Here is a 15,569-nt window from a genome sequence, read left to right on the forward strand (position 1 = left end):
TAAAAAAAAAAAAAAAAAAAAAATTGATGGGAGAAACCCGAAGGGGCGAGATGGTATCGATTGCTCAGCGGCATAAAAAGTCTTAATCCGCCCTTGCTTAAAAGAGATCTCATGAGTTACTAAATAAGGGAATTTATCGTCCAGACAGCTTGCTGGATCCTCAATAAAGACGTATTAATTGTCCCAGCTAACAGTAAAAATGGGATCTAATTCTGTTTGGTCGTTAATCGTTATTAACCTACTCTCCACATCGGAACATTAGAGCGGCTCTAATAAATTATTCGCGGACGTCGGTCAGCCCCATGTTGTAGATGGACCCTTTTCATTGAGTTTCAAACAAAAGAAGACACAAAAGCTCGAAACCATCAGTTCACCAACATCCCTTTAAATTCGTCAAAGATTGGAATAGACACGATATCATTCGTTCATATAAAAGCTCGCATTAATACGCACATGGAACGATTCTGACTAAAACTCGAACCTTTTTATTAATTCCCCTTTATTGTAATGTGAGCAAATTCCATTTAACGGGCATTTACGTCGCATGCTGAATTTTAATGAGAGTGCACAGAGTCAATAATTATCGCTATTTGCTTTTATTCGCACATCACTTTGCCCATGTCATTACGTTAAGTTTCCCTAGTGATTAGTCCAAAACGTTGTTGGAATAAATTTGTTTTAGGCAAAGTATCACGAATAATCCCCATTCTCTTGTGCAAGATCTATTTTCAACCAACAAACGATCTTGTTTTTATTTTCGTTTCCCCGGTTTTCTAATCATTGGTGTGTACCGAATCCAAATTGCTTCCCGGAGGCAAAACAGAAATTAACTCCGAGACCTCCCCCCCCTCCCCGCTACCGGAACCACTTTTTATTCCCGTCTAACCATAATTTCGAAATTTATGCCTTAATCTCTAAGATCTAAAACTCGGTTAATAACGGAGAGACGTAAATTTATTGTCGGTTTAGTGAAACGTAATAAAAGTTCGATGTCGCTTTTGTTCGGTTTTTCTGTCGGGCGAGATTTTTAATTTTCAGGTAGCATGTTGAGCCGCTTTTTAATTTAGAGCAATGGCTTGTTATTGGTGGCCTTCATTGAATTTTTTACCCATAGAAATGATTTGAAAAAAATGAATTAACAGGAATTCCTTTGAAATGAAAAATTCATCACTGCAAATGCAAAACTATACAATAAGCGAAGAGGGGAATTGCAGGGTAGTAATTCCGAAAGAGAAAATTAGTGACACTGAACGTCCGAAATTCCGCCAAATTAACTCCAGTTTAATTTGACAAAAAAGATTCCGTTGCAAGCCTGAGACATTCAGTGGCAGTTCGCCAAGTAATAACTTGATCCAGCTGAAAGTGCAGCGTAATTTCTATAGATCACTTCGAGGTAAAACTTTGCTGACGTACTGCTCATAATTTTAAAACTAAGCGCCGGGATTTCTCTAAGATGGAACAAGATAATATATATTCTTTATTTGAGGCTACCGAATTTACGAGGGCGTCCGAGGTAGCAGAATTCATCCCGGGTCGTCGTGGAATATAATGAATGGTCCCAATGAGAATTGTTTTCCTGGCATTATTTTTGAACCACGAAGAAACTCCTTTATACGCAATTGAAAGTTAAGCCGGCCATGTTGGCAGTGACGTAAATAATTTACTGCTTTTAGCAAAATTGGATTTTTATTAAGTGGCAAATTGGGTCAATAAGTTCGATGATAATCCTGCTTAACTCAGCTTAAGTGTGCAGAAAAAGCTTATAAAAGTTTTATGTTATATCTGCCACTTCCATCCGAGCCACCATAAATCGTTTATGAGTCAATAAAATAGTTGATTTCCTTTTCCTAATCTATGGAAAACTTACTTCGTAAATATGTTTTCGGTATTGAAGAGCTACTTGCCTGAAGTGAGATAGGAGGGAAACTTTGTGGGAAAACTTTAACTTCATGATTAATAAAAGGCATCCAACGAGGACATCAAATTTCCTGAAACACCGTTCATGTTTAAGTGTTTAATGCAGTAGTCTACCTCCAAATCTACTTTTCAACGTGGGAAAACTGAAACATTCCCCAAAAACTTTGAGGATACTGTGGACGTATTTGCGGAATAGTTTATTACTAAGTTCGCCGAATTATTATATGACAGTAATAAAAACCCAAACTAATTTCGAAGCACGCGAGAGGGATTTTGTTTGACAATATCACTGATATCAGTTTTGTGAGCCTGGAACTAACCATATTACATTTTACATGCAGTTTAACTACACTCGGCAAATATTTAGCTGGAAGAGAGTTATGTAACGTTTGTTTACATTTGGACCATAATGTAGACTTTAGAGAACCATGTTGGAAAATTACATAGTAATAGACCCCAAATAATTTTGGGTTAAAACTTTCAAAATCAACTTTGTTTAATCCTTTAAATCGGGTTTAAATTTCCGGATCCTGCAATTCTAAGCTGGGAAATAAATGGCCAATAAAACGACGTCGTGTAGCATTTAGTTTCGCGATACAAGAATTGGAGGAAGAATAATTACAAAAAATTCTTTGAACTTCGTTTGAATAGTCGGTAATTCCATATGAATTGGACTAAGTGGAAAGTTTGGATGTAGCGACGTTAATTTTTAGCTTAAACACTCCACTTTTCCAATCTCGGAACGATAATGCACTCGTTCAATCTTGAGTTTTGGTGAAACGAAACCGACTAAAATGAAATAAGCCATTATGACACACCAAGCGTAAAAATTTCTATTTTGTCCCACATAGTTTCTTACAAGGGCACAACCACTTTCAGACATATAATAGGCAAGAATGGGGGCTAAACTAAATCCTCTTAAACTTCCTAATAGTTCTTAGAACACTATTTGGGAATTTGGCAATCATCGATAATAGCAGGTACTTTCAGAAGAGTTTAGGCTTACGACTTGGTAGTTTTAGGAAATAATAAAACAGTTTCTACTTTGCAGTATTACTAACTCTGCGCGTGCGAAATAGTAAATCTTACATCTCCAAGGCCAAATTGTTATGAGAATATCGATGGTCTCCACATTTATTTATTACGTGAACCATTGGTAGGTACCCGAACGAACCTGCTCAAATCGAACACTCTGAGAAAAGAATCGGGGACGGTATGTTGAGGGATCGAAATGAAGAGAGATTTAAACCAACTTAAGTGCCCTAGACGACCACATTCGAAATTTGTGATCTTATCAAATGCGACTCACCTACGCCAATGATTAAGTAAGCCAGTTAAGAACGCACCTCATATTTTTACTATGTTATTTAACAGGTGTCAAAAGATGCATGAAGTGAATAAGCTGTATGGCCTCTATGAAGCTGTGCAAATGCAATTTTGACATTTCTGTGATACGGAATTGATCACACTTTTCACGGCAGTGCCCATGAATCACTACAGTAATTGCTCATCACCAATATCATGCTATCTCAATGACTAATATACGTTAACCGAAACATATTGTTTCGTCCGGAACAAATATGTAACTGAACGGGTAGAATGAGTTAGTTTCACGTCATGAGATTTATAAATGTGGTTCAGAATGGACACATCATTAGCATTTGTGGTAATTAAATAACTAGTTAAAAACTGCCGCGAAACGCAGCTGAAGCTATTTTTAATATCCGTAAACCACGCAGCCAGACACGAAGGTTAGAAGTTCATTACGGTTTATCCACAGTAAAAATTTTCTTGCGTGGTGGAGGACACTTTGCGTCGAAAATACCGTTCGGGGGTTGTTCGAAATATATAAAAAATGTGTTGGCTCAGATGTAGCTTCTACAGACTGCTACCTGAGCCGCTGCTACCTAACCTGAACTTACCTACTTCAGGTATACCAGTATAATGCAAGTGATTCCATATATTTCGAAAAGTACCATGAAGAGGACGAGTGCGGGATGGGCCTTTAGATATGAATTAATTAAAATACGAAATGTTTGTAAATTATGTGACAATTTTCGGACACAAAATTGGACATTACCGACCTATATCAGAACTACCGGATCATTATAATTTATCTGCGCTAAATATGCAATTTGGATGTGGGCCCAAAGCTTAACAAAATATTAGCTCACCTTAATTGAATTGTTACGTTAAATATTGTGTTTTCCACGGCCCTATGTATCTATATATCTATATATGTATCTATCTATCTCTATATACAGTGTAACCGCGATTGGAGTGCACGAGAGGAAAAAAATCTTTATTATTTACCTTACCAGAAAAAATTGTTCACTATGAAAAGCTTCGTTTGTTGAGAAAATGAGATTGCAATATAAAAATTTTAGATTAGATGTACTGGGTGTTAATAAATTGGGAAATGTGTCTTTTCAATACACTGTAGATTTTTTCGGGGAAAAATTTCCTAATAAGCCTGTAACGAAAGAAGCATTGCGAAAGTTGTTGAAAAAAAACAATGGATCGATGATGAATGTGAAGAAACCTAAGGAAACATACCACGAAAACGACGCACCTGCATTGTTAGAAATTAGGGTCAGTTTTAGACAATATAAATTTATCTTTAAGAAACCGTGCGGAACTGGAGGACTTAAGCAAAAGTGAATCGTACACAATTTTTAAGGAAAATAGGATTAAGTCTTTTAAGCCAAAGCTGCGGCATACACTTGAAGCCGAAGATTAAAAGAGACGTCTGGAGTTTAGTTTCTGGATGAGTGAAAACTATCTTGAAAACCGGAGATTTCACAGATGATTTTTTTCTACCGATGATTAATCTATATTTTGCACAAACGGGCACGTATCTTCCCAAAACTGCCGTCATTGGGCTCTCGAAAATCCTAATTGTGCAATAAACAAACGAAGTCGACATTATCAATAAATTAACGTATGATGTGGAATTTTTTTGGATCGGGTCATCGGTCCATATTTCAGAGAGGGAAATTTAAACCGACACGTGTATTTGGACATTTTGGTAACTATTTGTTTCGCCATTTCTTAACAGTTCAGAACCAAAAGTAGTAAATAACACGTTCTGACAACAAGAGGGATGTCCTGCTCATTGCGCAGCCTTGGTCAGACAATGGTTACATAATCATTTTGGCGTAAAGCGGATGGGGTGGTTTGGCTCAATCCATTGTCCAGCTAGGTCGCCTGACCATTCTTTGTTAGTCTTTTTTTCTATGGGGTGCCTCAAAACAAAGGGTTTATACGAATGATCTTCCACATAATAGGGAAGTATTAAATGAGCGCGTACAGGAAGCAATAGATGAACTAAATGTGCCGCTAATTATTGTTAAAATGTATGGTAAACTAATTGAATTAGCAGAAAAGTGTGTCGAGTTGGTAGGCAGTTAGGTCGAATCATTTTTAATTATGTGGTTAATTAATTTAATACTTTCAAATCCTCATTCCAAGATTGGTATTTAGATTTTTCGTTAGTTCGACGTTGTTTCGTGCATTTTTCCTTCGAAAAAATTAACAATGGCTCTTCTGTCTTGAAGGAATTTTTAGATTTTCCTGATTTGTTAACACCCCGCACATCTAACCTCAAATGTTTGTAATGCAAACTCATTTCCTCAACGGGCAGAATCGTTTTTAATAAAGAATGCTTTTTGTCTTAAAATAAGTAATAAAGATCTTTTCCTCGTCTGCACTCCATCCGCGGACACATTTCGAATATACAGGATGTCCAACGAATATGGGTCACTATTCGCATCTCGGAAACTGTGGCTAGGGAAGAGTCGAAACTTGGGCATCATACTAAAGTGGGGGTGATCTGTTGATTGAAAGTATTTCCATGAAAATACCACTTCCGGTCATACCGGAAATCAATCATTTTAAATAAAGTCTAGAGTTACTAGGTGGCGCTGCTCGCCAGAATTTAAGCATGGCGGCACTGGTAAACTATTCAAACGAAGATTATCTCAATGCGTTAAACAAGTTGTTAAATATAAAATGTTTTTTTTTTTAATAAAATGAAAACTGTTAGAAATAGATGTAGACAAATGAGTATTTATTTTTAGTGTTAAATATGTACTCGTTGAAAAAATAGGGGGTTCCTATTGAAAAAAAAATGAGTTTTTTTACAATTCTTGAATGATAATTTTGGACTCTCTTTTTGAATACCCGGTATGAAGAAGCTTGATTTATCTCACTGATCCAAGGACTGTAAAGCATTTTGTGCAACAGCGCAGGATTTCGTTGCAAAATACTTAGCCGCTTTCGAATTATTGCAAAATACATTCATGGCTGAAACTTTAATATTTTTGTAAAATTCTAAATATCTCGAAAACCGAAAAAACTGGCGTAGAACACTACCCACGAAAAATATGCATAACGTCCCACAGAATCGACATTTGTTGTAATATATGGGGTGTTCCATTTAAAATAAGCGAGTTGACGTTCATTTCCGGTGTAACCGGAAGTGGTTTTTCATGAAAACATTTTTAACCAATAGATCACCTCCACCTTCGCGTGTTGTCCAAGTTTCAACACCTTTCGAGATAGTGGACCGTATTCGTTGGACACCCTGTATAATACGCATCTGGATACTGACTTCAAGCTTAAGTAATATTACTTCTTATTATTAGTTATAACTTCTGGCGGGCTGGCGCTACATAAAAAAGCTCAATTTTGCTATGTATTCAGAACGTAAAACCAACTATTCCAGGAGCGGCTGTGAAGCATAATTGAACTATTAAACTTTTCTATGTCCGAGTCTCAGTGGTTTAACGTTTATTTGATCCTTTTCCATAACAAAATATAATGCTACCGAACTATGTTTTTGCCTGAAAATTTTAGTTACAAAATACGGTTGGGTTAGGTAATTCCGCAGTTGAACCTGACGCTCTTTTAATTGCCGTGACCGACGCATTTCAACGAATAAAAACGTAGAAGCTTCGGACGTAAAGAGGAAACAAACAAAAATTTATGTCCACACAAAAACTTTAAATTAATGCAGTACTAAGGCCCAACTATGCAGCGGTAAAGCATAAAGGCAGAAGAGAACGTTCTCCAGAATTACATTTAATTTACTTAAGTAACTAACTGGAGGATAGGTCACTACTTAACACAGACTGATTGTTTGAAATTCGCTTTAAATCAGAGCGATGCGTTCCATGCACAAAGTGAAAGGAATTGCTGCTCTTTTTTAAGTAAATTCACCTCAGTAATGTACGAAAATAGACATTTTGCCAACGTCACGATGATTACTCAATCAATTACAGTTATAAATGATTACTCAATCGAACATGTACTTGTTTCAGCTTCCCGTATTCGATACGAGATTACAAGCGGTAACATAGGAGGAGCTTTTGCGGTTAAGAACATGACTGGAGCGATCTACGTTGCTGGGGCATTGGATTATGAGACCAGGAAGAGGGTAACTAGAAACTTTCACTATAGCACTAACGTCTCTTACCTTAAACAAATTCAGAGAGAAACGGATAGTAAATGGAAACAAAGAGTTTTCACGAAAATAGCAGGGTAACTCTGAAGTAGAAGTATGTATATGCCAGGTTTGTCCTGAAGAGACGTCGTAAAATGAGATTTATGCACTCGGTGAAAAATAAAACGTAAAGTACGGTGTACAAGACGAGTTGATATAAAGCCTTGGCATGCCTCTACATCATTCCATTATTGCAACTTTATTCTGAAAACGGGAATTAAGGTTAAGCTATTTCATTTGAAGAGGACGTACAATGTGCGAAGTTCCTCCTAGTACTGCCGCTCTCAAAATTTGTTTATAGTCAATCAAACGCTTGGAAAAATACAAAAAACTTTCCACTTTCAAATAAGACTCAACACGTAGATGGTATTCTTCCAAGTGTAGCATTTACTAACCCACTTTCCACGTTTGCAAACAGTACGAGCTGAGACTGGCAGCATCTGATAACCTGAAGGAGAACTACACCACCGTGGTGATACACGTTAAAGATGTGAATGACAATCCACCGGTCTTCGAAAGACCCACTTACAGGACCCAAATCACTGAAGAAGACGATCGAAACTTGCCGAAATCTGTTTTAAGGGCGAGTGTCTTGGGGCCGAATTTTTAAATAAATCGTATAGGGATGATTTGCGTTATAGCTCCCCTATACGTTTTTGTATCCGAACTCGCATGCGAATTTTTTTTTAATTTTAATTTTTCTGCAGCGTGTTTCTCTGAAATGTTGAACCGAGCTATTGTGTTAAATATCCCAGAACAATGCACTTTTTATTTGGCAAAAAGAAGGGACATTTAGCGCAATTTCTCTGAAGTAATATAATTTACATAATTTAGCTAGTTTCCCGTTGTTTTGCAGAGGCATCACCCCGTTGTGACCCACTTTTCGACATGAAAATCATGTTCTGCATGACGGTCGTAAGTTACGATTGATAAAGTTTGGAAGACGTGGACGTTCTGGGTTATTTTTCTCCCCACACAAATCGACACTTTAAACTTTGCAGTAAACAGGAATATCAATTGTAAGATTTTTGCATAGGGAGAGAAATATTTCAATCTTTTGTGTCGAATTTCCATGTCTGTTCACTTTGTTGGGCGTAAGTAGAATTTTCCCGAGTGTTTTGTTGGGAATTGAATTTTCGTTACCGGCTAAGGGAGGTTTGCGACATCTCGGATTTAAATTGCTACGTGGACGGATACCTGGAAAGTTTCCATTCCTGCGTTCGTTAATATTTCCAATAAGCACAAATTTGATATTGAAGTTTCATGGCGAGATATGAAATTACAAAAACAAATTTCCTAAATAAACGTTCGATTCGAATTGTCGATTTTAAAGTAACCGTCCGGGTTGAGTCCACATAACTTCCGAATAACTGATGCAATTGGTGGAAAGGTGTTATATTTCCTGCCCTCGGATCTCCTCTAAAGCTACCTCTCTTTTATAAATTCAAACCATGTCCATAAATTTTTCATTCTATTGCCAGAAGACTTTTAAATTATTGATACGCGCGTGTTAAAACGGCATACAAATGAGCAGGTACAGATTCAAATCTATTCAAAACTCAAAGGTCACAAATCATAAATCACATATTTTCCAGCCGGTCGCTTCCAAACTTTATCAGGGCCGAACTTCCCAACCGTATCGTATTATTTACGATTTTATTTCGTATTTATTGCGCATCCCACGGCATATTTATTTGTTTTGTTATAAATCTATTATTGGTGGCCCTTTAGACAATAGAGACCGGGAATACGAAACGTCACGAGACCGTATTAGTCCTCTCATTTGTCTCTCGGTCCTCCAGTTTTGTTTTCTGTTTTGTTTTTGGTTTTGGCATGCCTAGTACGAGCTAACCCTGGTAGCGTCAGATAGCCTAAATGAAAATTACACCACGGTAGTCATACATATTAAGGACGTGAACGACCTACCTCCTAGGTTCAACTGTAGCGCTTACGATAGGAAGGTTCAAGAGGAATACCCTGGAGAGTATCCCATGTTACTAATGCAGGTTAGACTTTAGATTTAAGGTTTTCTCTTATTCTCAGCTCCTTACTAATATCCTGGAGATATAAAACAGCTGTTACCTTAGGAAAGGTTTTAATACAATATCTCTCCACAGCCTGGAAGTGCTCAATTTAAGAGGTAGGTGGCTGAAGACATCTGTCGACACATGCATTTCTTGAAGAATTTATGTCGGTGATATATCCAGCAACCTCTTATATTTTACGACATTCTTAAACGGGGCTTTCTCTGTTTGTCCTCATCCAAATTTTATTGTTTGACGGCAATTTTTAAACTGAAACTCTTAGACTTTTCCTCGAGCGTTATTGAACACGGGCCCCGACCTTCTACAGCTATTAAATTACATGAAACGAAACGTTGGTGACTGCTGAGCAAAGTTTCCTCATTACAGGGAAATGTTATATCGAATTTCGGTTTTTATAAAGGTACCTCTTTTTTGGGGGCAATGTAGAAATTGGTAAAATTAAAGCCCTTTGAGATTATATATCTGGGGGCGATTGAAAAAGAAACCAAATCGGGGTCTTTTATATCGTGGAGCCGGGTCGACAAAGTTAAAGGTCGACGAGGAGATGGTATTAGCGATTTGAAGAGTTACACAAAGAATATGATTGATATCGCAGCTGGATCAAATACCATTAGCCAGAGAAATTCAATTCATTAGGAAGAAGACAAATATGGAAGTTCGTTAATAGTTCAAAAACCGTTTGACACAATTAGACGAAATTTGGGAATTGTAAGAAAACATCATCAAAATCACAATATATAGGGTGTTCCAGAATGCGGGGGTCAAGGCTTCACTACAGTTTCCTTGGTCAAAAATATATCGATTCACGGTGATATAGTTATATACGAAATTGTCTCTTTCTGGAGATGCAGCCCGTCAATTTTTTTTTAATTTTGCAAATAAGTCGAAAACGGCTGATTTCATTTTTTTCCGTCTAATTGAGGCTCCAAATCAAAATTCGATGATAAGATTAAAAAAAAAAAAGTTGCATAATAGACCGGAAATTTCACATAAAAAAAATCAATCGTCTTCGTGAGCGAATAAAAAAGTTCTGGTGTATTTAACATTCGACCTTCTCGGAATTGACCACTACCCGTGATGATTTTGGAATAATGACCCCCGTCTAATGTGCCCCGAGAGGCAGAAAGATTATGCACCAAATTTCGTTGCAACTCATATAGCCGTTCTCGGCATATTTGCAAAATAAAAAAAAAGTGAAACTTCGGCTGTCTGTATATCAAGAATGAGACAATTTCGTATATAAGTACATCGCCACGAATCGATATACATATTTTTGACCGAGGAATATATGGTTAAGCCTTGACCCCCTCGTTCTGGACACCCAGTATAAATTAAAAAACATATGGGGACAAGAGTAGTTGAACATTTTGTGAAGGGTAGAGCGCAAACGCAATAAACTTTTTTTTTAATGGATAACCATATATGTTATCGCGTCTTTGGGTTGCTCATGGAGTTCTCCGAATACGTCATGTAGCACGCCCCGTTCCGATTATCAAAAAATTTACGTTTAAAATGTGACAGATTCTTTCCCCATGGCCTGCACATCTCCCGAGAAAGTCTTTGCCCTTAACGTCCTAAATTATTGGATGGGCCAGTTCCATTAAACATCAGTGGACGGGCATTTTGAAAGAGTCATCCTCTGGCTTTTGTGCCTACTCCGCTTATGAATCTCTTTCAAGAAACAACATTTTTTTGACGTATCTCGGTATAGCCGGACCGCTTTAGGACCTTAGGTTTCACGGACGTCTTTAAAATGACTCGTATCGTTTAACTAAAATATCGCATATCCCTGGACCATTGTCGTGCAATCAGGTTTTATCGGGGGACCTGAGACGATGACTAGATTAGGCGTAACCCGGCCGCGGCCCCTAGGAACCCTCGCCGAGCCCGATCAACAAAACTTATCGCTATTCATGGCCCGACCCGAAGTGAAATAATAAAACCGACAAATTGACGGGGTTTGCCCAGGAATTTTAATGACACTTATGCCATTTCTCATCTTCGCCAATCTTAGATATGCCCCATACGTTTCCACTCATAAAAATACCCCCTCGGAACAGATAACTTCTGTTATCTAATAACCAGCGATATGTCAAATCTTTTGACAAAGATGAAAAAATTAATCAATTCCGATTTTTCCGGAGGGAAGAAATACTGAATAAATCACGGGCCAATTTCTCATTCTCGGCTTTACCCCGAAGTCAGTCACATCTTAAGGGACAATAAACTAAATGACAACCCTAATATGAATTCTCGACAGCGAATCGAAGGCCGATGAAACTTTCATGAGCAGGTCTTTTAAACTTATTAGTCGGACCTTGTCGTCGAAGCCACTTTTATTATTAGAGATTATGAGGTCTCCTGCCTCATCCGACGCATGAGGCGGATGAACTTTATATAATGAATGCAGATTAAATTTGTCCAAACCCTGAAGAGGTTTGGAACAATATTTTCAAGTTAAAATTGCAAAAGTGGCACCGCATTAGGCTTAATGACGGGTTTTCACACGGGCCCCTCTCTCTGTCCCTCTCGCTCCCTCTCTGTCCGCGTAAGCCCTCCTTTCAGACGTTAAAATCTTAGAAATATTGAGCTTAATGAAGATGAAAATTAATGGCATGGCATTAAAAAGTTTAAGCATTAAATACAATCTTTTAAAATTAGGCGATTTTTTTTTCCGGAGGACCTCCGTTTAATGCGTTTAATTGGACGAAATAAGGGCTAAAAAGGGCGATGAATTTTTAAAATAATTTTCTCTTCAATTCTCTTTGACGCGCTGCATTGTCAAAACCACTCATATCTCTGTTAGACACTTACCCACGTTAGACCCTAACAGCGTATTCAACGAGGCACATTATTTCGTAAAACGCACCCTAGGGTGTCTTTCCAATTTCCCTTGCCATTTAATTTCCATTCAAGGTTGGAAACTTAGCAATTACTATATTTTAATTTGGCTGTCTCTCGAAAAATGATTATTTTAATAATTTCAGCTCCTACCTCTAACCGGCATCAATTTTTCCTCCCATTGTCCTGAGAAGATTTCTCCCGAGAATTGGACTTCACAAACGTAGGCATTAGGGATTTTTAAGCCAATTTATTTAAAAGCTCCCAGATTAGCTCCAAAGTTAAATTCTACTTAAGGCAATTAATAGATTATTCCGGATCTTTCAAAGTTAGTCACTTCGAGTTTCGCCTCGTTGGAACATTAATAACGTCCGTCAGCAAGTGCAGATTTTCCAATTAGTTGTCCATAAACTTTTATACGTGCCGTACGGATCCTTTCGCAAGAGCTTTTCCCTTCACATTTTTGTGGCATTTTGCTTCCTACAAAATGGCACTAATTTTTTTTTCACTCCCTGTAATCGACGAAAGCAATTGTTCGAAAACTTCCCCAATAATTGTTGAGTTAAATTTCAAAGTCGAAATGCCAACTGGAAACTTATTTAACTCGGAAACAATGGCTTAAATCGTTTACCTATTTGTCTGGACTCTAAAGTGGATGTCGGCTGAAAAGTACAAATGGCATAGCAGATTAGCTAAATGCAGCGTAGAGCTGCATACACGCAAAATGCATCTGAGTCTGATCGTGATTAAACGGGTTTTAGAATTTCGGTTTGACTGGTTATTTCACTGTTATGTATGCTCGTGTGTGTGTGTGTGTGTCTGTGTGCCTGTGTGTGTGAGTGTATGTGAGGGTGTGTGTATCAAATTGTGACTGCTCTAGAAAGATTACCTGGTATTTGTTCTGTGCTCTAAAAAACTGGCTCGTTTTCAATTCGCATACAGATGTAGCTAAAAAGACCGTATTCAACCTTGTTATGCATTTAATATAATCAGTCTCTCTCACTATTGCAATGTTACGAGATTGAAAGAGCAAGGCTTGATTTGTCAAAAAAAAAAACGAACGATCCGGGTGTATAAACAGGCTTACACGCCATAGCACTGGATTCTCGCATATTGGGGTTTTGGTGTCAAAAGCCACCAACCCAATACTTGCCGAACTTAACGAGCTACGCTCCGCCCCGTGGGCAGCCGCCTTTAGCCGCTAGTCTTGAAATTTGAAATCAACCAGAACTTCGTTTCCATCCGACTCTGGAAATGCGGCATCAGAACGTCATCAAATTCTCTTCCATCGTGATAAAGGTTCGGGCAGTTCGGGTTCCTGGACAAATGCCAAAAGGTTTCATTTCGTTTTCGGTAAAATTAAAAAAAAAATCAAAGGTCAGTTTTGCCTGATTGCGGAGACTTGTCTGTGTGCAAATTTCAATTAACTGAGATGTCTTAACCTGAATTTCAGTTTACCCGAACAAAACTAACAGAAACAATCTGGTTTTCCTTCTGGGAAATTGTTAAACAATTTCGGGTTAGCTAAGTGGTATTTCATGAAAAACGGTGATCAAAATTTTAAAACTTTGCTGCATATTCATGAAAGGATTCAAAGGCTTTTCTGAAATTAAAATTCGAGTGAACTCAGTGTGCTGGTAATTCGCGAACTCTAAATCGGCAATAAGTGCTCGCCACAATCCTAGAATATCGCTAACACAATTCGGAAATATGTCAATTTAACTACTTTTTTGGATAACACGAACCAAATTCACCTAAGTAAAGATTCCTGGAAAATCGTGAGCGTACTCCAGTTTTTGCGCTAGAACATTTTGAAAAAAGCTCGCATCAATTGAGTTTTTTCAAAAACAATGATGAAAATCCCAGAACTGAGCTAGAAAATTGTGAAAAAATTAAGCAGCTTTGTTGGGAACTTAAAAAATTGAGGCCGGGCTCAGGTCGTTGAAAAATGAACGAAATCCAGATACAATTCACGGACGAAATGCGAGTTTAAAATTTTTTTTTCTCCAGTTAGGATTTGTGGAAACTCAAGATTAAAATACAGTCACTTTCCGGAAAATCAAATTGTTCAGATACCCCTTCCGATTCGATTAAATTACGAAATGTAATCTTTCCTTACGAAATCGTATTTCGCCGAAATTAGCTTTTAAGCACGCAGTACTAATTTATTTGCCGACATTTCCTTACAAACCAGTAATTTGCATTCCAACGAAAACGATATTTCCAGATAGGATTGAAGGCCAATGCTCAACTAGTGCTGAAAATATCACTTTTGAAACGACTTTACACCTGATATGAGAAGTATTTAAAATATAAATTTTTTTCCCTAATTTTGATCAAGTGACAGTTTTTTTCCTAAAAACGGATCGTCCGACGGGTTCGATTTCCCAACTAGTTGCGCAATGAAAACGAGTACTTTAATGGGCAGTGGTAATTTATTCAACTGCAACAACAATGGTCTAGGGGTATAGGATGAATATTGAATATGTTCAAAATTGGGTCCAGGAAGTATATGGCAAAATTTCCCCCAACTTACTCGTCGTAAGTCAAAATTAGGTAAAATCGTGTATAAAACTCTGTAGGAAATACTATTTTATGCAGCGCGTGCCACGTTGCAGAACCTCGCTTCGCGGCTCCCGCAACATTCCGCTCGGTACCAAGAACTATGTATTTCCTAACTTGTTAGATAAGTAGCTGCTCCTGCAGTTGCAGAAAGACAGCAAACGCACTTCAACGATTTATTTCAGAAAACTGCACTTTACGCACTCGTATGCGGAATCCGTGCATAAATTTGTAGATAGTGATGTTCAACTTACGCTCCCAACGCTCGTTTTCGGGACAGCCACAGTGAGGAAAAAGTCGTAAATATCATATCGAACAAATCTGAATTAGATCTTTAATCTTATGAAGTTTTCAAACTTGCATGCGTGTTTTTGCCTACGTGAATTTCACCTTTAAGCTTGCGCACATTTCCTGATTGAAGTAGCAGTAGAACCTGCCGTGTTCCCTCTAATATGGCGTAAGGACGGCACCTAATAACGTACATTTAATTGTGCAGGTTACTGCAACAGATGGAGACAAAGACAGGCCACAGAATATCGTCTATTTCCTCACCGGCCAAGGAATTGATCCAGATAATCCGGCCAACAGCAAATTCGACATAAACAGGACAACTGGTGAAATTTTTGTTTTAAAGGTAAGTCGGTTTCCAGATGGAAAGGGCAAGAAGTCGGCCCAAATGCGATGTTGTATGTGTGTTTTCG

General features: G+C 37.9%; 1 protein-coding gene across 11 annotated transcripts in view; it reads left to right on the plus strand.

Moving 5' to 3' along the window:
• CadN (Cadherin-N) overlaps nt 1-15,569 on the plus strand; it is a 267,563-nt gene that overhangs the window by 207,719 nt on the left and 44,275 nt on the right. For 7 of the 11 annotated variants that reach the window (XM_066291539.1, XM_066291536.1, XM_066291532.1 and 4 more), the window contains 3 exons: nt 7,239-7,354; nt 7,839-8,003; nt 15,365-15,502. In XM_066291539.1, coding sequence (XP_066147636.1) covers nt 7,239-7,354; nt 7,839-8,003; nt 15,365-15,502 — 419 coding nt within the window. Of the gene's footprint in view, nt 1-7,238; nt 7,355-7,838; nt 8,004-9,261; nt 9,427-15,364; nt 15,503-15,569 lie in introns of all 11 variants that reach the window. The other 4 variants (XM_066291537.1, XM_066291534.1, XM_066291538.1 and 1 more) reach the window with 1 other exon arrangement.

This window comes from Euwallacea fornicatus, chromosome 16 (assembly GCF_040115645.1).
Source record: "Euwallacea fornicatus isolate EFF26 chromosome 16, ASM4011564v1, whole genome shotgun sequence".
Classification (NCBI taxonomy): domain Eukaryota; kingdom Metazoa; phylum Arthropoda; class Insecta; order Coleoptera; family Curculionidae; genus Euwallacea; species Euwallacea fornicatus.